The sequence below is a fragment of the Octopus bimaculoides genome, chromosome 19 (genome assembly GCF_046866305.1).
Source record: "Octopus bimaculoides isolate indiv1 chromosome 19, ASM4686630v1, whole genome shotgun sequence".
NCBI classification, from domain to species: Eukaryota; Metazoa; Mollusca; class Cephalopoda; order Octopoda; family Octopodidae; genus Octopus; species Octopus bimaculoides.
The window spans coordinates 41,730,059-41,757,558 of NC_142946.1; the positions used below are offsets into that span (position 1 = coordinate 41,730,059).

General features: G+C 34.6%; 1 protein-coding gene across 17 annotated transcripts in view; it reads left to right on the top strand.

Annotated features, from left to right (window-relative positions):
- The window catches only part of LOC106873992 (protocadherin-15-like), a 717,162-nt gene that overhangs the window by 564,004 nt on the left and 125,658 nt on the right, over nt 1–27,500 (top strand). For all 17 annotated transcript variants that reach the window (XM_089337514.1, XM_089337513.1, XM_089337507.1 and 14 more), the window contains one exon: nt 16,681–16,851. In XM_089337514.1, the coding sequence (XP_089193640.1) occupies nt 16,681–16,851 (171 nt within the window). The remainder of the gene's footprint in view (nt 1–16,680; nt 16,852–27,500) is intronic.

The following is a 27,500-nucleotide window of genomic DNA, read 5'->3' on the forward strand; positions in this document are numbered from 1 at the left end:
TATATATATATATATATAAAACGTAAATATACAGCACCACATTATTCATTTACTCTTAACTAAACATAATCCATAGTTTTAGGTTAGCCCTTACTGAGCATTTAGTGTGTGTGTGTCTGCGTATACATACATATATATATATATATATATATATATACATACGTAAACACGCACACATACACATTCATTGTTATAGATACTTCTCTCAGTCATACAATTTTTAGTTACAATTCTTTAAATAAAGTTCCAATTTATCTTATGCCAACTCCATCGCCCACTCTTCTGTGTTAATTAAAATACAGTGTGTGTGTGTGCAACTGCCACTCATTACTGTCACTCAGCCAGGGGTAAGTAACGATCCGCAGGTGTTGGGAAGCGCGAATGTTTACCTGCAAGAAATACTTGTATTGATAGCCACCTTTTCTATATTTATTACTTTGTATTTTCAATGAACTCCAGGCCGAATCCAGATCATGTTCATTTATATAACCCACTTTTAGCAAGACTATGTTGAGTAGAAGAACGATAAGACTGGCTATTCCACATAATCTCGAAGAGAGGGACCTTTTGACGTGGAGTGTTTTTGAAAAGCCCCTCTAAATTTTATTCGCTCTCTTTTGGAAATTCTAACGTCATTTCCGAATTTTTGCGTTTAACTCCCAATGCTTTTACGACGTGTGCGTCCAAGTGCTTTCTCTTTACATATTGTCATTTCATGTAAAATCAACCATTGTAGATGCGTTTTTATTTCTGGTAATTCACGATATTGTCATTGTTGTTTGCTGTAACGCTGTGTGTGATTCACCATTCACAACAACAACAACAGCAACAATAATGATAATAATTGTTATTGCCACAAAGGTGGCAGATGAGAGGATGTAATATTAACGGTAATCTCCACGAATAATATAGGCACAGTATGACCGTTGAAACATACGCATGCGTATATGAACATGTGTATTGTATAGGTGTATATGTGTGTATATGTGTACGTATATCTGAGTATATGTGTGTTGTATAGGTGTATATATGTACGTATATGTATAGGTGTATATGTGTGTATATGTGTACGTATATGTATATATAAAAGGTGTATATAAGTATACATGTGTATGTATTTGCATATATGTGTGTATGTGTATATATGTGTATGCATATGTATACGTATATATAAATGTGTGTATGCGTATAAGTTTATATGCGTGTGTGTGTGGTTGTGTCGTATACTCAATAGCGTGATCCTTTATCGATGTTTCACTGCTAATACAGAAGAGAAAACTCCAGAAAGAGATCTAACGCTTCTTTGTTGTTTTGGTGTGTTATTTGTTTATTTTTTATATAATTCTTTATTTTACAATGACGAAGAACGGAGGGGGAGACGTGGGGCCGGGAATGAGGCAACAACAAGAACAACAAAACAGCACTTACAACAACATCTAACCACCAAAAACATTACACATACCACAACTGTAACATTAGCCGTTTCATCTACGATACATAGAACACAGCTCCAACTACCACATAAACAACAATAAAACAAACTACAAAAACAGTCACAACAATATAGAAAAATAAATAAACAACTACAAACGAAAAATTCTATCCACGAGCCAAAAGGCAGACCTATGCGGTCACTCCTCCTGCTAGAAGGAGCAGCCGAATAACACTCAAACCATTTTCTGTTATACCATAATAAGAAGGACATTAAAGACAGATATATATGTGTGATAGCTCCGGATACAATGTGTCCAAATCAGATGAGATGTTCATAGTTGGATCGTTTTGGTTATACATCTACACGAATAAGGCTGACCCGGCCTAAACAACAATAAAAGTAATAATAATAATAATTTTGATTATGAAAAAAAATTGTTACTGGAAGAAAATTCTGTTAGTGCAGCTTGAAACTTGGTTAGCCATGGTAACACTTATGCACACATATTTTATGTATATATATATATATATATATATATATATATATATATATATATATGTTTGTGTGTGAGTATATATGAATATATGCATGTATGTGTATGTATGTATATACTTATCTATATAAATTCATGTGTGTATATATATGTCTTTGTCTGTGTGTGCATATATATATATACATGCATCTACATACACACGTATATGTGTGGATATATATATACACATATACATATATTTGCGTGTATATATATATATATATATATATATATATATATATACAAATACGTGTGTATACATATATATATATAGATATATTTGCGTATATATATATATATATATATATATATATATATATATATATAATGTATTTACACACACGTTTACATATTTCTGCATACATACATCCATACATACACATGTACACATCCGCAAACGTATTAACACCAATTCCATCATCATCGTCATCATCATCAACAAAACCCTTTCATACTCCAAAATCGATATATTTCTGTCATTGAACAGAGGAAATGTCATTTATGGATCATAAACTAGAAAAGACCTTCGATCTATAGAGACTGATCAGTTGGACATATCTGCAATAGAGATCAATGATCTTCAGTAATGATCGCAGCCGACAGTTCGATCTTCGTACTGTCGGCTTTCATCAATGTTTGTTCTTAACGATCGAATGAGAGTGTGAACGCGCGTTTCTTTCATTTTTTACTATTTTTTATTTCTTATATAACTTGTTTATATATTTCTGGTTTGCATTTAGTAGTGCGTATATATGTGCGCATGCATACGTGTTTGGAATATATGCATGTATACGTGTGCATGAGTTGTTGGTATTTGTGTGTGTATATATGTGCAGATATGCGCTTCTCTCTGTGAAAGCTTTATGGCAGGTTGGTTAAAGAATTTATTTCATAATCTCCTGGGTTCGATTCCACACTATGGCTTCTTGAGCAACTGTTATTTTCCACAGCCTCCGCTGGCTCCAAGCATTGGGAAAGAAACTCGGTCAAGGACACTGCGTCAAGCCATACACTTATAGAGAAAGTAGGCAAATCAGGTGATGAAACGATTGCGAACTCATCGTCGAAACAGATGGAAATCCATGAGCTTTAGTGTGTGTTTCTGTGTATGTGTGTATACGAGCCAATAGTTATGTGCGTTATTTTTCTGTTATCTTACTTCGAGCTATGCGGAGAATACCGGACTAACTTGGTGCCTTAACTTAAGTACCTCATTCAACTAAATCTTAATTATGTGTGTGTATATATATATATATATATATATATACATATATATATACCTGTGTGTGTATGCTTGTGTACGCCGGCATATTTTTACATGCAAATACGTTCACTTGCAAGCGTGCATGTACAAATGTGAATATATATGGTCGTATTCATCCATGTATATACATGTGTGCATGTGTTTGCGTACGTTTGTGTTTATACATATGGATGCGCGTGCCTGTGTATGTATGTTTGTGCGTACGTATATATAAATACATATATATTTATATATACATATACATAAATACATATATATACGTGTATAAAATACATATATATACACACACACACATATATATCTACTCACATGATTTTATATTCTATGTATATATATATCTGTAAGCGCATTATGAGACCCGTGCATGCGTAAATAAGTGTGTACGTATACGTAACTATCCAAGAGCTCGCCATCATGCATTTGTGCATATATATATATATATATATATATATATATATATGTATATATATGCATGTCTCTCTGCACGCGCGTATATGTACATATGTTGATATGTGTGTATATATTAAATGAATCAACTTACATATGCACATGTGTATATTTATAGGAGTGTCTATCTATATGTATGTATATATGTATGTATGTGTAAGTGTGTATGTATGTATGTACATATGTGTGTGTGTGTATATATATATATATATATATGGGTATGTATGTATGTATGTGTATGTGCATATATATAAATATATACATCTGTCTGTATATGTAAACAGGAGTGTCTGCACAAGTGCATGTCCATGCATGCAAGTGTGTGTGTGTGTGTGCATATGTATGCACATATAGGAGTGTAATGTATATATATATATATATGTGTGTGTGTGTGTATGTATGTATGTATGTATATACGCATGTGCGTAAGGGGAACAGTCGGATTTAGTTATTGATTTATTTCGATAGTTTTTTTTGCTTGTTTTGTAATATCTGTTTTTTAATATATTTCTTTGTTGTTTTAGAATTTGTTCTTAATGTTATTGTTGTTTTAGTAGTCGTTGTTGTTGTTGCTCTTGCTTTAGTTTGTTTTTGTTTTTGTTTTTTCTCCTTTTTTTATAATTGCATTAGTTGTTGTTGCTCCAGTTGTTGTTGTCTATCATGAAAAGTAGAAAGGTTAGAAGTTGTACTTAAATCACGAACTACAAACGAGTCGAGAAAAATAGAGTACGGCTAAACAACAGATTTTGTTGAGAATCCTAAAATCTCTCTATCTTTATCTCTCTCTATCCATCTGCCTCGCTCTATTTGTATGATTGTTAGTATATTTATATATATATATATATATATATATATATGTGTGTGTATGTGTGTGCTCACACACACAAACACACACACACACATATATATATATATTATAGGCACATATCTTTTTCTCATTCACTTGTTTCAGTCGTGAGGGGGCACTGCCTTGAAGAATTTTAATCAAAAGAATCGCCCCCCCCCCCAATACTTATAATTTTCTTGTGGGGCCTGGTATTCTTTGTCGAACCGCTATGTTACGGAGACGTAAACACACCAGAACTAATTGTCAATCGTTGGTGGAGGACAAGCACAGACACGTGCGTGCGTGTATATATATATATATATATATATATATATGACGGGCTTCTTTCAGTTTCCGTCCACCAAATCCACTCACAATGGTTCGGTCGGCCAAGGCATATAGTAGAAGACACTTGCCCAAGGTGCAAAGGGAAACCGGAACCATGTGTTTGCGAAGCAGACTTCTTACCACATAACCACGCAACATATATGTGTGTGTGTGTGTGTGTATACACACGTATATATGCATACACATATATATATGCACACACATATATATGCATAGCATATACATACATACATATATATATCCGAAGATAATCTCGATTTATGTTTTTGTTGTTGCTGTTATTGGTATTTTTCTTCTCCTCCTCCCCTTCCTTCTCTCTTTCTCCTTCGACTTCTTGCTCTCTCTCTCTTCTTCTTCTTATTCATCTTTCATTTTCTCTTCTTTTTTTGCTATGTTCATATTGTCTTGTTTTGTGGGAGAGGGTTGAGAGGGGGCGTGCCTCCTTGTATCTGTTCCTTTGCCTCGAACACACGCTCTGGTGGTTTCGATTTTTATTGTTAGATGTTTCCTTTATATCTTCATGGCACTCCTAAGATGTCTGGGGAACAAAACAATTCTTTCTCTCTCTCTCTCTCTCTCTCTCTCTCTCTCTCTCTCTCTCTCTCACACACACACACATAATCTCAGAGAGTCAGAGACAGAAAGAGAGAGAGTATTGTTACTGGCCAGTTATTTGTAGGAGCAACAAAGCAAAGTTCTCCATCCAGTCAAAGATAAATACCATTTGCCATACATAGGTTGGTTGAAACGCAAGCTACAATAGGTTTCATACCTATGATAATACAATGGACGGACAACCTTGTATAGCATTCCGCGTATTATCAGGCAGTCGTTCAGGCTTTTGTGTGTGTGTCTGTGTGTTTCTTTTCATAGGAGTAAAATATTTCACGGAAATGCGACAAAGGAATGCACCTAAAACAATAAGAAACACTCAAAAGGCGTTGACTCGCTTAACCCTCAACACACAACATATATAATTTGAGTTGGGTTGAGTAACAGATGGACTCAGTTCCTCATTTTACTTGTAAATTTCCGAGGACCTGAAGAAACAACAACTTACGCCTCGGATATTCAGAAACAATTTCTTTGCCTCAGAATATCCTAGGAGCTGGTTGTCTTTTGTTCACATCCGAGAAACTTAAAGTAACATGAGGATCTATGGTCAACTTATATGAGTGTGTATGTGTGTTTTAAGATTTCTTTTTTCCCTAACAAGGATGCAAAGAATACAATTATAATCCGAATGAGAAGAGAAAGAAATATTTTAACACATATTTAATGACAAGTTACAAGTGTTTCTGTGCCAACTTTGCTTTCAAAGCCAGTTCACGCAAAAGTTACAAGTGAAAATTTCCGTAATATTTGCAGGTCTGAGGAAGAGGTACTCTAATGTTTAAAACCGTAAATATTACGTAAATTTTGCGTAATATTACGTTTGCGTGAACTGGCGTTGAAAGCAGAGTTGGTACAGAAACAGTTGTAACTTGTCATTAAAGATGTGTTGAAGTCTTTTTCTTTTTTTCTTTTTGTATTGTATTCTTACTTGGATCACTCATATACATTCATATATATATATATATATATATATATATAAATATATATATATATATATATATATATATAAATATATATATATATATATATATATATATATATATAAATATATATATATATATATATAAATATATATATATATATATATATATATATATATATATATATATATATAGAGAGAGAGAGAGAGAGAGAGAGAGAGAGAGAGAGAGAGACAGAGACAGACAGACAGACATATTCATTTATACGTTAATTGAAAGAACGCTGACGGGTCTCTAGATGTAGCGACCAAATAATGTTTCAGTTTTGTGTAAATCAATAAATACCAGTACATGTCTTGATTACAGCCTTCTCCAGTTATATAGATAGATAGATAGATAGATAGATAGATAGATAGACAGCTGATTTTCATCGCGTGCGGGCGTATATATATGTGTGTGTGTGTGTTGTAATAGAACTGAACGTGACGTCATATATCTAAAGTAAAATCCCTCAAAATTCAATCACCTACGTTTTTCGAAGCCTACTCTGACGCCTCTATCACGTGTTCAATGGAGACCGTTGAAAAACGCATAAATTTCATAATTCCCCTTTCATACGCTTTTCTGTTAAAATGCACTGACATTGAGTACGTAAATATATATATATAAATATTTATGAAAGAGGCGAAATCGGCTTAGCAACCTGCTAAGACGATTTATCCTCCCTTTCATCTTCCCTTAATGTACCTCTTCTAGTTTACTAAAGGCACTCTAAGGCTTTTGCAATGCTGTTGCCTATCATAGGCTTATGTTTACTTCAAACACTGACTCACTTGAAGACACTGTTCTCTGGCATGGTCTTTTATATAAATATTGGCTTCAAATTTTGGCACATGGCCAGCAATATTGGGGGAGGAGGTAAGTCGATACTGGCGACCCCACTGCTCAATGTGTAGTTATTTTATCGACCCAGAAAGGGACGAAAGGCAAATTCAACACCAGTAGCATTTGCGTTCAGAGCGTAAACACGGATGAAATGCTGTTAAGTATTTGCTCGGCGCGCTAACAGTTCTGCCAGCTCACTACCTATACACACTCACACACACACATCAATACATACACACATAAATACACACACACATAAATACACACGTACGTAAAATGTTTATGTATGATGAGAACAGAGGAGAATATACGTTCGAATTCTCCTACATAGCGCTCTTCAACGTAGACCTCAGCAACATTTATACGTGGACATTGTGACGCAAAAAGGAAAGAGGAATTTAACTGATTATTTTCAGATATACAAGACAAGATATTGAAAACTTGCTGTTCAGTATATCTTATTTTATTAATGCTGAATCATTTTGTCTTTAATTCTACCTTCAAGCAACTGCAGGTTCACGAAAATCGGTTTGCCAAAAATATAATAATAATAATAATAATAATAATAATGCCGTTCAAATAAACGATGCGTGCGTGTGTATGTGTACATGCACGCATCCAAGAACAAACGTAGACACATGCATATATGCATATATGTATGTATATATATATATATATATATATATATATATATATATATATATATATATATATAAGTCATTTATACGTTAATTGAAAGAATGCTGACGGGACTCTCGAGGTAGCGATGTAGTGGGGATTCAGTTAGTATAAATCAATAAATTCTAGTACATGTATTGAATAATTCGTTCTCCGGTTTCTATAAATATATATACATATGGTAGGGGGGTACCTTTGAAGGAAAAGATAGATAGATAGATAGATAGATAGATAGATAGATAGATAGATAGATAGATAGATAGATAGATGCGTGCAAACATATGTATGTGCATATATACTTGCATACACATATACATACATACATCAGCTGGTAAGTATATAAATATAAACAAAGAGCCAATGATAACCTTATTTGCTTTTTAAACTGTATACAATTGGATTTCTTCATTGGGTGCCTTTTGCTTCACTCTAAATACACACACACACACACGAATGTATGTACATATGCATATATAGTTGTACGTGTATATGTACGAGTGTATGCATGTATATATCAAATATGTATATATGTATATATACGTATATATATTTAGGTGTATAAATAATTATGAATGTAAAGGTAGAAGGGAGGGACATGTATGATATATATGTATATATATATATATATATATAATACAAATATATTAATATAAATAATATATACACACACATATATATATAGTATGTGAAGCTATGCGCTTGATAGCCCACAGTATCGATCTTCGATCTTGCTGAAATTGGAATTCCAATTAAGACTAGAAAATTATTAATGTATGATAGCTTAAAGATGGAGGAATCCCAAATGAATAGCGCCATCTTGTTTTCCGCTTTCCTATCCTTATTTAACTTTTTGCAGTTATATCGTGCTTTATGGGTATATATGTATCTGTGTGTGTATGTATGTGTGTATGGTGTACATGTACGCATCAGTGTTTGTGTATGTCCATTAGTTTATGTATGTACATATGTGTGGTTGTGTGTTACAAAGCGTACTTGTGTCTATATGTCTATTAGTCATGTGCAAACGTAAACTTCAGTGTTTATGTGTGTGTGTTCATGCACAGTCACTTCTGGATATTCGTGTATACACTTTTACTACTCCTACTAACTCCTCCTCCTACTACTACTAATAATAATAATAATAATAATGATAATTTCTTTTTATTTGCCACAGGGGCGAAATAATGATAATCATTCTTTCTATTATAGGCAAAAAAACTGAATTTTGGGGAAGGGGGCTAATCTATTAGATCGACCCTAGTAAACAACTGGTATTTATTTAGCTCAGGGAGTTAAGCAGTTGTTATCGCTGTAAAAGTTGGTAGTAATACCAATAATTGTCGAAGCCCTGGAAACAGTGAGTAAAATCTTGAGAATTACACAGAACAAACAAATAGGGGCTGCAATAAGGATGGAGCACTTGCAGAAAACAGCACTGCATGGAACCACTCGAATACTCCAGATGGTACTCGAAAAATAAGAAGTGTTACTTTAGTTCACTGGTGGTGAACAGCTGACACCATAGTACAACTCCAACGTTAGAAGCTGTGCAAAGACATTAAATAATAATAATAATATAACAGTAGTTTGTGATTTAGCTTAAAGGCGAGCAACCTTTGAGGGGGGAGGGAGGATTAGGCTGTAGTAAAGAACCTTATACTTGAATGGTATTTTGTATCATCGAGCTCCGGAGGAGTGAAAGACGAAGTTGATCCCGGCGGGATTTTATACTCAAAACTAAAAGCAACAGAAGAAATACCGCGAGGCATTTCGTCCGACACTCTAATGTTTCTGCCAACTTCAACAGCAAAATTAAACAGCCACATCGGTCGAAAAACCGGTAACAACAGCATAAATAGCATAATCTTCACTTTTTATTTTCTGAATATATTCTCGTATTATAGTATTCCATTTTGTTTTGCGGGCATTCGTCAACGTCGTCGTCGTCGTTGCTGTTGTGTTCTTAGAAGGACGCGGCGTCTGCATCTTACTCTCTTCTCTCTCTGTTATATGTATTTAAACTTTTCTTTTACATCATCAATATTCTCTTATAAATATTTCACTTCTTTCCTACCTATATTACCTTCAACATCCGTACTGTATGTATGTCTCGGTGCACGTGTGCATATGTAGATATATATATATATATATGTGTGTATATGTATGTGCCTTGTGTACATATATGTGTGTATAAATAAATATATATGTATATGTACATTTGCATGTATATGTATACATCTTTCTATATATATATATATATATATATATATATATATATATATATATATATATATACATACATACATACATATATATATATACATAATACATACATATATATATATACATACATACATACATATATATATATACATACATACATATATATATATATATATACATACATACATATATATATATACATACATACATACATATATATATATACATACATACATACATATATATATATACATACATACATACATACGTGTGTGTGTGTGTGTGTGCGTATGTATCTATATGTGTATGTATATTTTTATATATGCATATGTATAGATGTATATATGAATGTATGAAATGTGTTCGATTGTATATAGGCGTGCGCGTACATGTATCTACGTAAGTTATATAGTTATAACGTATGTATATATATATATATATATATATATATATGCATGTATACATAGATTTATAAGCAATATTAAATATATATGATAATGTTATACGCAAGAGCATTACGTATTATGCGAGTGTGTGTGTTCGTATTTGTGTACGTATGTGTGTTAACTAATATGCATACATATATGTGTAAGTGTGCAAGAGGAGAAAAAAATATGCGTCTGTATAGATATGAATTTGTTAAAATAGTTTCATTTAAATAGTTCCAAAAGTGGCGATCATCTCTTACCAATTTCTATCAATAAAGATAATTCAATCTTGAAATTCTTCTTGGTTTTTAAGTCCAAAAGCTTTTTACTAATTTAAACTTATTTTATAAAACCGTTTTCCTCTCCATATAAATGCGTCCCTGCGTGTTCTTACGTTTGTATGGGTGTGTACAAGTCTGTATGTATGTATGTATATGTGTGTGTGCGTACATTCAAACATGTGTTTGTGTGTGTGTGTGTGTGTATGTATATATATGTATGCATGTATATATACATGTATACGCATATATAGACACTCATTTCTAGACGCATATGCATATATACATACGTTTATAAATATACGTGTGTGTATGTATGTATACACACACACATACACATATTTGTATTCATATGCGTGCTTATGTGAGTGTGTACGCGTGTGCTTTCATTAGTAAAATGGCGCTGCAGTGTTATCAATCATTTCTTTATTCATATATCTTCGTATTATAATTTTCCTTTTCTTTATTCCTGATATTTTAAGTAGTAATTTTACAAAATTCAAATATTTTGCTTGGCTTTTCCTTTTCTTCACCAAAATTTCGTTAATATCTATCGTAAGTCTCTCTCTCTCTGTCTGACCCCCCCCCCCCAACCGCCGACCATTCCGATTCGTTTGATAAGTGTCTACGCTTCTTATAATATTCTCACCAATTTCTCAGATCCCTTACTTTTATCTTGTTCTAAATGAGTTGTTGGTTCTCGCGGGGTGAATCTTTGTACGACTTCCGGTTAGTTCTGTTCATGTTTGTTAATGCGGAATATCTTTATCACGAAGATTAGGAGTCTAGAGATGAGACCGAAAAGAAACGCGAGAAAAAGTGAGACGAGCAATGGAGAGTGTCGTTATTTTTTATGTCATCAGAACTTGATAAACTTGGGAGAGAACGTGACGTTCTCGAAGTGCATAATGCTTTAAACCATAGCATGAAATTATTGTGTTGGAAAAACTTTCGGAATAGAATATTTACGTGCTATTATTCAAAGCTTGTGGTAAGAAGCTTGCTTCCCAAACACTTGGTTCTGAGTTTCGTGTCACCTTCAGCAAGTGTCTTCTACTATAGCCTCGGGCCAACCAAAGCCTTGTGAGTGGATTTGGAAGACGGAAACTGAAAGAATATACATATGTTACTTGTGTCTGAGTCTGTTCCTCTACCGTCACTTGACAACCAATGTTGGTCTCTTTACGTCCCCGTCACTAAGCTGTTCGGCAAAAAGAGACCAATAGAATTAGTACTAGGCTTACAAAGAATAAGTCCTGCGTTTGATTTGTTCCACTAAAGGCGGTGCTCCAGCGTGGCCGCAGTAGAATTACTTAAACAAGTAAAAGAATGCTTCGAAATCCAGTGTTCCACAAAAAAAAAGGAATTACATAGTTCTTTTTGTTGTTTGCGGAGCCAAAAAAATCGTTTTTGTTATGTCGGTGAATCCTCTTCTAGGCTACCATCCTCTTCATACCTGTAATTCAAAAGGGTCCTGCCTTGTCACATTCCGTGTCACTCTGAATCTCTCCGACAACTGCATGAAGGGTACACGTGCCTGTAGAGTACTCAGCCACTTGCACGTTAATTTCACGAGAAGGCTGTTTCGCTTGTTATATCAACTGGAACACTCGTAGTCGTAACCGACGGAATACCAGTTTTTCAATCTTCTTTCTTTTTTTTTTTTTTTGTCGTTGACTCTGTTTGCTGATAGTATTGTTCTTGTCGTCGTTGCTGTTGCTATTGTTTCCATGGAAATTACATCAAACCCAGCTGTATTGCCAATTTCTTCGTGTGCTGAATAATCTGAAAATCTTTTAGTTTATTTTTTCGTTTTATAATAGAATTGAGAATCTTCAAGTTCTGAAAACTTAAAACCAAGACAAATCAATTCCAAGATTTCAAACACAGGGCGTTTCTAACCTTAGGGTTTGCCTCCCTTGACAACGCCTAAGTTTACTTGATTTTGTATTTTAGCTTTTATCATGTTTGTGTTTTTTGTTAGCTAAAAGCAAAAATTGTGTTTACATCTCTTGTATACGCGCGCACGTGCGCGGTTTACTCCATAATACTTATTTACAATTTAAATGCCGAGTACAAATATTCTATACGAAACTACTGGTTTATTGGTTGCAGATTTCTAGAAGGTCTAAACCTTATTTACATTATTTATATTTGACGGATATTTGTCCTCATCTTGTTAGTTGTTAAGACAACGTTTCGGCTGATATACCCTCCGGCCTTCATCAGGTGTTTTGGGGGAAATTTCGAACCTGGGTTCTCATTCCTAAGGTATTTCTCAATGTTATTATTATTATTATTATTATTATTATTATTACATTGAAAAATCTCTTAGAAATGAGAACCCAGGTTCGAAATTTCCCCCAAAACACCTGATGAAGGCTGGAGTGTATATCAGCCGAAACGTTGTGTTAACAACAAACAAGATGAGGACAAATATCCGTCAAATGTAAATAATTTAAATAATGTACATGATTCCTCATCACTTAAATATAGAGCTGAAGTACATATACCGTCAGGAAGAACGGTAAACTAGTGTCGCAGACTAATCTTTTGTCTGTACAGCTAGAACTACCTTCCAGATTATATCCATCCAATTTTAAAACAACATGACATATGACGGAGATTTAACTGCTATTTTTAGCAAATTAAAAGAGTACTTACAGACTATCTTTTCTAACAACCACAGATATAATTCACTGAGGATGATACAGAATCTCGTTCGAACTGACAGATGTGAATTTCCATGTCTCAAAACGGTTCTTCCTTTCTCAGAGCCTCAAAACGCCCAGATTTATTTCCTCTGCAAAGCTATACAAACTTATCCAGCGATATAATTTATGCCTGACACAGAACAACCACTAATTTCCAGGGACTCTGGTCTCTTTTTTTATATTCATCTATTGGTCGATATTTAAATGGAACGGTGTATATAAAGAATTCGAATAAATAAAACATTGAACTGTTGCCTGCAGGATTTCAATTTAAAATCTTCCAATTCTTCTGTTTTAACCTTCTTCGTTCTTCATTTTTGCCAAAATAACCAAATCTTCACTTCTTATACACTGCCAGAACTTCTTAAAAACCGAAACATGTGGGTTTCAGCCACGCCGGCAACTTGAGATGCGTGACAACTCTCGTCTGAACGCAAAAAAAAACAGAACAGTTAGTGCACTGCATCGCGTCACATGCTCTACCAGATCCCACAGTGCACTGCTCTAGATTCGTATATTTCTTTATCCTCTGAAAGGAGGAAAAGCACAATGGACCGCGGCGTGATTTGAATTCATAGAGCAGTGAATCGGGTCTTATACTGCGAAGCATTCTATCCAATGCTCTAAGGACTCCACCAATTTGCCGTCATGAATCAACATATATATATATATATATATATATATATATGCATGCAAGATGGCATGTGATCAACCCTCGCTGGGTCATCTGGGTGAGGGGATGACGGTCTGATGTTGAAAGAACCGAAACCCCCACAAACATTAGTGACGTTGCACACAGAGCATCCGCGAGATATAAAATAGACGTATATATATATATTGAAAGAGAGTCAGACAAGTAGATTGACAGAGTGGTTGTTCAAATATTTTGACATCACGATGGATGCACAAAGATACACGCGTCTGCATACGTGTACACATACATATACCCATGCATACATATACAAACACCTCTATCACGGACACACCAACTACGATACATATATGTACGCAGCGCCATCACATTATTTCGTACGTAAATATATGAAAACACTAAACAATAGACATTTCGCTCTCTCTCACTCACACATTCCACTATTCGAAGATCTTTATACTATCATATATAGACCTACATACAAACACATGTCCATATATAAACTTAATAAACACAGTCTCTCGCCCCGCCAAGCAACACCAACCCAGCAATAACAACAACATCGTTAGTCCATAACTCACGCAAACCGTCTGTCTAATTACTCCACCTTTAATCAACCAAATCAATGAAATATGACGGCGATGTTTGTTTTTCCTTGTTAATTATATTTAATTATGTTTAATTCGCTTGATTAACTAATCGTCTAGCAGTTTAAAGTGTCGTTAATCATCCAAGCGTGTAAACAATGACCGTGACACAAGTAAGTCTTTTCACACCACAACTTCCGCCATGACATTCAAAGCAGTGAAGCGGAAAACTGGCAGAAAATTTCTTGGGAAGATAAACATTTATAATGTAATATAAATTACAATGAAGAATTATAATAAAGTAAACTTAATTTTAAGTTCAGTACACTAACAAAAATGACTGTGAATTGACACTGAGGACCGGCACAACCAGCTTGCAAATACAGGCTGCAGGGAAAAAAAAGAAGAAACAATAAAAAACAATCTCTCGCACTGCCGTTAGAGTGACGCTAGTGAAGAAATTCAGGTGGAAATTGTCTTAAGATAGATTATGTTTTATTATTTAATTTGTTATTACCTTCGCTAAGGCGGAGGTATTGTTTCCAATCGTATTTGTTAGTTTGTCCGTGATCAAGATATCTCAAGAAGCGATGGATGAATTCAGATGAAACTTTCAGAGATGTTTGACGTCGTGACTGGCACGAATTGATTAGATTTTGGGATGGACAAGGATTTGGGATTATTTTTCCTGTTTTTTTTTTTTTTCCTTAGTGTGATAAACGCTTAATACTACTGAAGAAGTTTCAGAATTTCAGTGGATTATATTGAAACAAGTACATAACTGGTGAGAATGACCGTAACATACGACTGGTACTAGCACTAAACAACTGGTACTTTGTTAATTACTCAAGTACAAATCTAATACTATCATTTTCAAGAGACAAGTCGTGTTTGCATTAACAATCTCAATACAGAATTGTTTGTATTAACGACTCCACTATAGAAATGCGGAAAAAATATATCGGAGGAATGAAACACAAAGTCAATCCTCGCATGATTTGAACTCAAAAGTTAAAGGCAAACAACTCTTGGCTTCACCTGACACCTAACCATCTTCTTTCGTGTTATACGTCACAGCCCCGTTTTTTTTTCTTCTGTTTTATATAATAGAAACCATCAGGTGTGAGTATAACATAAATTACTCGACTTAATACGCAAACTTAATACAAACACACACAGTTACACAACACACACAGAGATGTTTATCATCTCAGTTGAAACAGCTACGAATGAGACAAAACATTTCTTCACAGCCATATTGTCTATAATACCATAACTACTTCGGCTGCTTTCTTAAATATTATTACAGTAATTCGGTTATTGCTAAATTATATTAGTTATTAATTGTTAAACTCAATTGTCATCGAGCTATAGAAAATATAATTCACACTTACTGTATATTATCTACAGGCCTTTTAGTAATGAAGATGATGGTGATTATTATTATTTGACAGTGCAACATACGTCATCAAAGTAACGCAGGGGTACAAACTTACAAAGCCCAATATACCCATCGTGACTACTCAACTGATAAGGTTAGAGCAGGCACATGCATCACGACCTTGGCGGAGGTTTGCGCTCTCTGAGTGCTCTCTGGGTGCGCTGCATGGTGACCTCATATCAAGACAAACTGCGTATGACCTTACAATTTCTTTCAGATCGAGTAGCCCATCCCGCTCAAAAGGTCCCTGAATAAGGGCTGTTTAAGGATGATGAATAAAACACCCATGCTTCCAGGGGTTAATAATTCAGACCCTAAAGAGGTCTTCTCAATAGATGACTATGATGCTCTCCAACTACACTGTCCAATGATTCTTGTTATTAAAATCGTTGTGTTTCTAATTTCAGGGTGTTCAAGCAAATAACGAAGAAAGGTTCTGTATTGCTCTCCTACAAGTTGATGTTCTTGCCCAAAACGATACGTCTTTGATATTTTCAAAATCCTTCTATGAAGCAGCTGTGGTTGAAAATGCCCCCGTTGGAACAAATATTCTTACTTTACCTGTCATATACAAAGCCGTAAGTATATTAGACATTTCTATTGGTTTTGGCTATTTTTCTTTTTCGACTTTTATTGTCTGAGAGATGTGTCCTTGCTATTCATTTGTGTGTATGTAAGTATGTGTGTGCTTGGTTATGTACAAGTTTCTCATTCGTAATATTGTTCTCTCTATCTTTATTTCTCTCATTTTATACATACAATCACACGTACACACGCGCACACACATACACACACACACGCACACACACATATAAATTGTATGAATTTATAAACTTCTTCAATCTCACATTCAACCAACGTGACAAGAAGTTTGCTTCCTAACCACATGGTTTAGGGTTCAGTCCTACAACGTGACACACTGGGCAAGTGTCTTCAACCAAAGCATCGGGTCAACCAAAGACTTGTGAGGGGATTTGGTATGCAGAAAGAGAAAGAGGCCCGTTACGCGTATATGTGTGTGTGTCCCATCACCGCTTTATAATCAGTTCCGCAAAAGAGACCGATAGAATAATTACCAGGCTTTACAAAACATATGGCTGGAAATTCTGATCGAGATCCTTATTTTCTTTAGGCGATATTGTTCAATACGAAGGTCAATGGTTTAATTTGAGGGAAAGAAGGCTGTTGTTTCTAGCAGACCGAGCGATTATTTAAATGTTCATTCGATGATGCGTTGAAGGAGATGGAAATGTCAGAGTCAAAGAATGGAGAAAAAAACAATGCCCGGCTTATATACACAAAGTACACATACACAGTTTCGCTCATAGAAATGCATAAACGCTAGTATACAGCCATACACACATACACATAAGCACTTATGATGCATATATTTTCACATATGCACATACGTGAAGAGATACGTATGCACATACCCACATCTTCACACAATCACTTAACCACACATACATACACATGTACACACACACACACGTATATACGTATACACAGATTGGCAATTAATACGACCAGATATATACACGAACACTGACGCATATACATATATGCCCGTGTATATACACACATAAAACCATACATGCATACACATATATTCGCATAAAGAACATAAAAAACGTACAGTTTCCCACTCACATACATATAAACCCACGCGCGTACACGAATACAGATCCCGTACATGTGTCCATACACACAAGCATGTGCATATATTTAATCCCACGCATTAGCACACCCACGCACAAATAAATACATACACAACACTAACACAACCATACACAGAAGCCACTCGCATAGACGCATACACATGCAACGATGCACACTCCTACATAAACATGTTTGTGTGTGTGTGTGTGCCCGCGAATATACACACACATGCATATATGCAAATGTATACACGTATAAAGAGAAGCAGAATTATAAAGAAACGAAATGTATATTGTCTGTGTTTTCGGTTTTCATCGAAAACATTTTTCCAGTGGATTTCTTCCAGCAGCATATTGGTTAGTGCTCTCATAGGAATTAAACCAATGCTGATTTTAATGGCGTTCCTAAGTTATTATTATTATTATTATTATTATTTATTTATTTCATATTTCTTCCTTTTATGACGATCCCTTAGTGAGCAAACGGGCGTCTGTTTTAAAAGATACGTCATCACAGAGGTCCGATTTTAATGGGATTTTTTTTTGTTTTTTTGTTTTTATAACAACGTCACAAAGCTAAAAACAAAATGTTTTGTAGGAAAGCATGAATATAATCGATTTAATCGATTCCAATAATCGACGATTGATTCCTGTCTTTAAACCAATACCCCCCATTTCAACCTGCTCCCCTCACACGAAAAGATGAATGGCAAAATTAATCCCCTAGCGGGATTTTAATGCATTATACATAAAGGGAGATAACTAAATGGAGCAAGATATTTGCTCTTAATTTTATTTTGTCTTGTATATATATTTTTTTTTCTTTTTTTTTTTGTTTGAGCCGATGCTCACATGATGTTTTATGTTCATCTACATATAAAGCTTCATCAATATTTCTATATTTAAAAGTTGTAAGTTGGCACAATCGTTAAAGTATCTGACAAAATGTGTATTTAACAACGAATTATGGCACTGCCGAGGTGTCGAAACCCTAATGATATCCGTGGGGCAGCTGATGATGGAGGTATGTTGGATTGCTGGTATGGCTGTTTTTGTATATGTGGAATAGTGTTATAAGACATCCTTTTGATATATATATATATATATATATATATATATATATATATATATATATATATATATATATATATATATATATATATATATATATAATGAAAAATGTATTGTAAATAAATAACGACACATAAAGAACGTATGCGTATACTGAGTGTACAACCGGACAGGAGACAGACACAGAAGATCCCTAACTCTTCATCAGTTATCAACTAGATGGTAATATACGGTTTCGCACCATTAATGATAAGACTGTTCTATGTGTGAACAAGATTTTAATGTTTCCACACATAGAACAGACGAAACGCTTAAACAAATTACGGAAGCTCCACACACAATAGAAGATAAACCTAGCCGAAATAGAAAACTAGAATGGAACATTAGCACACACACTCCATACACCACAACTTATGACAGAATACGATCCTCATAAACTGATAATAATATGAAACTAATAGAATACACAAATAAATAAATAGAATTTTATATATATATCTATATATATATATATATATATATAAACATATATATATATATATATATATATATATATATATATATATATATATATATATAAACAAGATAAATTAAATTAAAATAATACAAAAAAGAAAGAAATGTAAAAGTAAGTAGATAAAAACAAATGAATAAAATAAATAAGAGTAGATTAAACGAACGTGAACAAACAGGGGATACGGATAAGGCAGGCACATTCCCCGCACACACACACACACACACACACACACTTACCAGACACAGACACACACACACTTACCAGACACAGACACACATAGGGATATACGCAGGCGCAAATAAAGACACATACAACAGGAATACGAAATGGCTGATCATTAGTAAGGAGAGAGACAAAAAAAAAGAAAGAAGAAAGTAAAGGACCACTGATGAGGTCACAGAAGTGTGACGAAAGAACTCAGGCCAAAATACAATTAATATAAAATAAAGCCGAGGCAAATCAACACCAAATATATAGTGCGTGTGTTTTCATTGGCTAAACTGGCAACATGACCGCCCCAAATACAACAATATATATATATATATATATATATATATATATATATATATATATATATATAATCCTTTTGCACAATATAAGATGAAAACAAAACATCAACTTCGAAAGAGAAAGGAAGAGTAATTTATAACAATTTCCAATACAGTACTATATTGGAAATAATTAATGCCGTTACAAAAAAAAACAATACAACTTACTCTTTATGGATAAATTTGAAACACGTTTACACGCAAAATACTCAACAAAACACTCTGTAGAAAACCCTTCCACAAAGGTTAGTGACATTCTGTTAAACAAAAGCAATTTCTTTAATAAAATGTATTTTTCTCGTTATTGTTACTGCATCAAGCAATCTTTACAAAAGCTTTTAAATTCATAGATAGATAGATAGATAAATGGATGGATGGATAAATAGATGCATGGATGGATAAATAGATAGATGAATGGATAAATAGATAGATAGATACGTGCATATATGCATTAAACGTATGTGTATGTGTGTGCATTATGTACATCTATGAATTTCGTTGCTATATATATGTATTATGAATATGAATATATGTATTACATATATATGCGCATGTATTTGAATCGGTATTATATATATCCGCATATAGATGCACACACACACGTATGTGCGTGTATGTGTATACAAAAATATATGATCCTTCTCTATGCACATATACAAGCATACATAAACACACAGACGTCAGAAATCACTCACATACCTTACATGCATACATACACACACACTTATATTCATACGTGTGTATATATATATATATATATATATATATATATATGTATATATATTCACCAGACACATAAATATCTTCTCGTTGAACTCTCAGCCAACCTTGTTTATATGCAACAATGTTACAAAGTCAGTGCTAATGCTTAATATAGTGAATTAAGATAATTGAATTAGTTAAAATTCCGTCTATATTGACGAGAATAAAGCCATTAGCTTAATGATAAAATCTGGTTAAACAGAACGTAAGGGGAGATAAATCAGAAATATGTTTCAATAAAAAAAAATGTAAAAGGTAATTAGTGATTAATTAATTTTATTTTTGCATTAATTAAAAATTAAATGCATTTTAATTTATTGAAAATATAATGCATTTAAGTAGTCAGTAATGTTGGGGCGAATATACGAAATTTCCGTGTAATGATATAACAGGAAGTTAACGTAATCGAGTTTTCATGGCGGCATTTTGCGGACAGGATTTCAAGAGAATGTCCCGCATCTTAACGATTTCGTTACCAAAGATTAATGCTACTATGAAGTGCGTGTGAACCGGGCTATCTGTCAGGTATTCTAATTGATGGCAACTGGCCCTAAGTTGACCTACCATGAATCATAGAGGACATTAATATAGCTGAACTGTTACACGATATATCGAGGATGCTTCACGAAAATACTATCGGAGCAAACTCTCGGCGTTTAAATGATTTATGTGTAAGTGTGTGTGTGTCTGAATAGAGGGGAGAGGTAGGTATGAGCGTGTTTGTGTGTACGTTGATGCTTGATTCTATGATATATGTGTATATGTATACATATACGTTTGTGTGTATATATATATATATATATATATATATATATATATATATGTGTGTGTGTGTGTGTGTGTGTGTGTGTGTGTGTGTGTGTGTGTGTGTGTGCATATATATATGTATATATATATTTATATATGTCCCTATATATATGTGTGCGGGCATATATATATATATATACGTGTACGTGTCTATTGAGAAGGAGGTCAATCTCTGTATGATTATATATGTATATACCAATGTATATCCATATATATGTGCATTTAATGCTTGTGTACCCGTATGTGTCTGTGCACATACACACATATACATACATTCATACGAACACTTATATAGCCTTCGAGTTTCTTATGTTGCTTTGCAGGTAATAAATTATGGTACGCGTGTGTGTGATGTGATAAAGTTTGCGATCAGATCCACCTGGAACATAAAAAGAAAAAGATAGTGTTAACACTGCAAACTAGTCACCTTATAAAGAACACAATTTATGTGTATGATATGAGAAAAATCTGGCTGCTGTTTCTAGCAGAACGTAAGTATATTTAGATGGCAGTGGTGAAGTACGGTTACCCTGCACCACTTAATTACATGCAACTACTACGAAACGGTGTCATTCAGTGATTTCCCTGCTAGAACCTCCTTGTCTCATCTCTTGTGTCAGTAGTTCTTAGGGAACCGGAAGAATCGTTTGAGTATAAATAAATAGTTTGTCTAATGTGTTTGGGCTTTCTGTGCCTTGAGTTCGATCAAGATTGAAGGATCAAGACATAGGATCAAGATTGAAATAGAATTTGAACCTTGATCTTTTTGGAATCGATAATTAAAATACTGGTTCACTGCTGGCATCCATTAACCCCCTCATATATATATATATATATATATATATATATATATATATATATATTAAGAGGAGGGATATAATATCCAGGCAGAATACCCAAACCACTAAGCTACGCGCCTTCATATTATATTAATAGATTATATTATTAGATATGATAAGCACAAGTTTATTTATATTGTATAACGGTATTGACCAGATTATCGAATGTTATACAATGCTGGTCACAATGCGTTTTACATAGTTATAGCTTTCCAATGACGCCACCCTACTGGCTAGGCGAACAGGCCAATATTGCCTCTGATCGTAGAACTATTCCGTCACAGGGTGACCCATTTGCTTCTGAGTGAACAGGAGAAACGTGAAAAGAAGTGTTTTGTTCAAGAACACAACGCATCGCCCGAACCTGGAATCGAACCCACGATCTAGCTATCGTGAGCATAATACCCTAACCACCAGGCCACGCGTTTTCACATATATTTGTAACAGTCCAGTCTTTTTTTCTCACGTTGAGACATGCTGAGGGATCCGGATTATTATATGTGTGAGCTGAATGGCTTACAAGTATATTTTATTAATTTTACCAGCTGAAATTCGGTTTCGGCAATCAAAACTGAATACTGACCGACCAGACGGACGGGGAATCAACAGTTGTTCTCGTTAATAGATCTGATGGCATATAAATGTCTCCAGATTTATCACTGTCATTAAAATATGAGACGTTCTGCTTATGATATTAGTAAGAAACATTTTTTCTATTGAATTGTTACAGTAAAAACAGCAGTAATTGTGGTGGTGGTGGTGGTGGTGGTAGTAGTAGTAGTAGTGGTGATGGTGGTGGTAAAAAAACTTTTCTATTTTTTTTGCTTTATATTTTATGCAATGTGTCACTTGTCGGGGGGTTTGGTGTGAGGAAACTGATGTTATTGGTTTCCTGTATGCATTTATGGCCACTTATTGGTGTTTTCTGGATTTGCCTCATATATACTACGATGTTATCTAACAATTTATTGCTATAAACTATTATAGACTGATATTTGCTTCAAGTTTTTGGGGAAAAAAAATTTATAGCCACCGTTACGGCTGTTGAAGCTTACAAAATATTACATGTTTCTCTCTCGCTTTGTTTTTCTTCCTCTCTCTCCGATAAGTGATTTTACGATAGACATCTTTTTCTTGTTTTTTAAGAGGGCAATCACTATTTTCATGGTGCTAAAAATTTGTTTGTGACTTTCGTGTAAACGATGGTGACGAAGTGATGTTAACATCAGAGAAATTAATTTTCATATTAACACTTCATTTGTGAGTAATTGTTCCATATCACACCTTGTATTAACTACACATATGTCATTGACATATCGGTAATTGGTCGATGGTCGATCGCTTACAACTATATTTCTTTTTGGCTTTTGGTCTTTTAGCTGCTACTCTACGATTCAGCAACGACGCTTACGACACACTTGTCTACGCATGTGAGTTTAATTACACAGTAAAACTTGCAATTTATAATTTTGTGGTGCAAGCTTTACAGAATGATTTCCTGAAATACTTTAGGTATAGATGCGGCTTTCAGCGTTAAATGATAATTAATATAATTAAGGAGAATGTATCTAGTTGTGTGCCTGTGTTAGGGAAATGTTTATCAACATCTAAAGCCATTAGGATATCTCAGCTTTACTGATATGGAATTTAACCGTTGGCAAGACATGAAATTTCATGAAACTTCATTGACTCCCTCCGAACAAATTCGAATTCGATACCGTTAATGTGATGGTGATGCTTCGGTCCTGGATTTCGGGAGTCATATATATATATATATAAATATATATACAGAGAGAGAGAGAGAGAGAGAGAGAGAGAGGATGGGGTATAAAAACATTGAAAAATCCCTACTTAAAGTTTCCCAAGAATGTGGCAGCACTAGGTTATTTCATATCTTGAGGAAGATTGTCGATTTCCTTCTCGGAAAAGAACACATTTTGTCAACATTACATAACTTGATAATCATATATATATATAGCATATATAATCTCAAGAAGAGATCAGAGTCTCCATCTACCAAATTCGCTCATAAGGTATTGCTTGTTCCTCCCGGGACTGTAGAAGCAGATAACTTCTCAAATTGCCCAAGGTGTCGTGCTGTGGAACTGAACCCGAAACTTCGTAGCTGCTAAGCGAGTAGCTTCACCACACAACCATATTTTCGCATTTTTTTTTTGTTACCATTGTCACTTTCTTGATGTGTTTGTTGTTGTTGTTGTTGTTGCGGCCGCTTTAGTTGATTTTGTTTTTGATATTTGTGTTGTTGCGGCCGCTTTAGTTGATTTTGTTTTTGATATTTGTGCTGTTGCTAATCTACCGTCAGAATATATTAGTTCCGCAAACTGCCATTGATGTTGTTGTTATTGTTGTTACACGTTTTTTTTATTGCACTCACAAACTGCTATTTTTGTTGCACATTTTTTTTTTTTTTTTGCTGTTGTTATTGTTCCTGCGCCTTTGGTGTTTTGTGGGAATTACAAACTGTCGTTGTTGTTGTCTTGTTGTTATGGTTATTACTAAGATTTCATTGTGCTTTTTGTTGTTAGTTCCATACAACGATTTTATAGTCGATGTGGTTGGAGATGTTGACGTTATTGTTGCTAACTTTGAATATCTGTCTTTGATTCATTAAGCCTTTCAGCTACCAGTTCCTAACAGAATGCTGAGAATTCGCTTATTGTAATATTCATGCATTTCCAAAACACATTAGTAGCGTAAATCTACTGCACTTGTTGCCGTCCACGTATTCTTAATCTATGCCCTTATGGCTAATAAAAGAAATCTTTAGAATCATTAGCATGCAGAGCAAAGTGCTTAGCTGCATTTCGTCCGACTTCACGTTCTGATTTCAAATTCCTCTGAGGTTGACTTTGCCTCTCATCCTATCGGGATCGATAAAATAAGTACCAGTTGTGTACTGTGGTCGATGTAATCGATTTACACCCTTCCCTGAAATTGCTGGCCCTCAGCCAACATTTGAAAAAATATCATCATCATTATTATTATTATTACTATTTTAAAAAGGATTGACTATTATTATTATTGTTATTATTATAATTATTGCGATAAGCTGGCAAAATCGTAAATAGGCCGGATTACAAGATTGGCGGCATTTCTGCCGCCTCTTTACATTCAGAGTTCAAATTTTGTTGACGTCAGCTTTGCCTTTCATACTTTCGGGGTCGATGAATTAAGTACCAGTGAAACACTGAGGTCGATGTATTAGACTAGTCCCCTCCCCTTGTGCCTCCAGAAGAAATGATTATTATTATTATTATGATTTTTATTATTATTATTATTATTCAGTAGTCTTACTTTTATCACATGCTTTCACTGCACTACCGAGCGCAGCTATGCGTACCTTGGGTGTGTGCAGTGGTTTGTTGTGATTCTCTTATTTCATCTGTATTGAAAGAGTTTTACGTACGATGTGTTATATATACTTGTTAGTCCTGGTGTTTTTGTTGTGTATTTGTCTGAAAGCTATTTATCATACCTAATGAGCCTACTATGATAGGAATAGTGTTTTTTTTTTAGACTCCACAATCGAGTTACTTATTATTATTATTATTATTATTATTAAAGCAATGAGCTGGCAAAATCGTTTGCACGCCGGGTAAAATGCTTAGCGGCATTTCGTCCGCTTTTACGTTCTGAGTTCATATTCCGCCGAGGTCGACTTTTCCCTTCTTTCTTTCGGGGTTGATAAATTAAGTATCAGTTACGCACTGGGTTCGATGTAATCGACTTAATCCTTTCCCCAAAAAATTTGAGGCCTTGTGCTTCCAGTAGAAAGGATTATTATTATTATTATTATTATTAAGGTGGCGAGCTGGCAGAATCGTTACATGGTGGACGAAATGCTTAGCGGTTTTTCCCCCCGTCGCTACGTTCTGAGTTCATATTCCGCCAAGGTCAACTTTGCCTTTTATTCTTCAGGGACCGATAAAATAAATACCAGTTGAACACTGGGATCGATATAGTCGACTCATCCTCGACCTTCCCCAAGCTGTCCTTGTGGAAAGAATTTGAAATGATAATTATTATTATCATTTCTTATCTTTGTTTATTCTTCATCCAAATTTCTTTATTTCTTCTTTTTCATGCATTCTTATTCATCATCATCATCATCATCATTATTGTTATTGTTATTATCCCCGCACCTTTATGCAGCCTTAGTTGCTGTTGTTTATTGTCATTACTGATGTAGTCGCTGCTATTTCTGTTGTGATTGTGATTACCGAGCTGGAGGGGTGGGGGAAGGGGAATAGTGTGTGGGGGGGAAGCGTTTGTTTCACAAGACATGAAACAACAAATATGAAGAACAAAGAGCAAAAGTGAGAAAGAGAGAGGGGGGGGGGAGAACGGGAAAAGAACAGCAACAACAACAACACCAAGAGGAAGAAAGTAAAAGCAGCGAAAGAATGAATGGAAGTGGCTGGGCTGCGGGTGTGGCGGGGGTAAAGATTAATATTACTTTTCTGTCTAATTTTCGCAGAGTTAATCTTCTGAAGACAAAGGTAGGGGGGCTGGGTATTGAGTTACACCGTGGTGGGTGAGGGGTAAAAAGTGGGAGGTGGCTGGCAACGGAAATAGGAGTGAATGTGGATGATGATGATGATGATGAACATGATCATGATGATGATGATCATCATGATGATACTGATGATGACGATGATGCTGATCATTGTGGATGGATGAGTGGGTGTGAGTGAGGATGGTTGGAGAGAGAATGCAACTTGCTGTAACATCTCTTTAACCTTGTATCTCACTCCGAAACACACCAAATCACATCAAAGACTTAATGAAGCGACTGCAGCCAATTTGCAATAACCATTAATTCGCACCCTGTTTTTGAAAAAATTGCGAAAATGGATATTAATAATAATGTTTTTCTAACATAGGTACAGGTGGCAGATATTTGGTAAGGGAGTGGAATAATCGATTAAATCGACCTCGATATTTTACCGATACTTTTTATTTTTATTTTATTGATCCCAGAAGGATGACAAGCAAAGTTTCCTT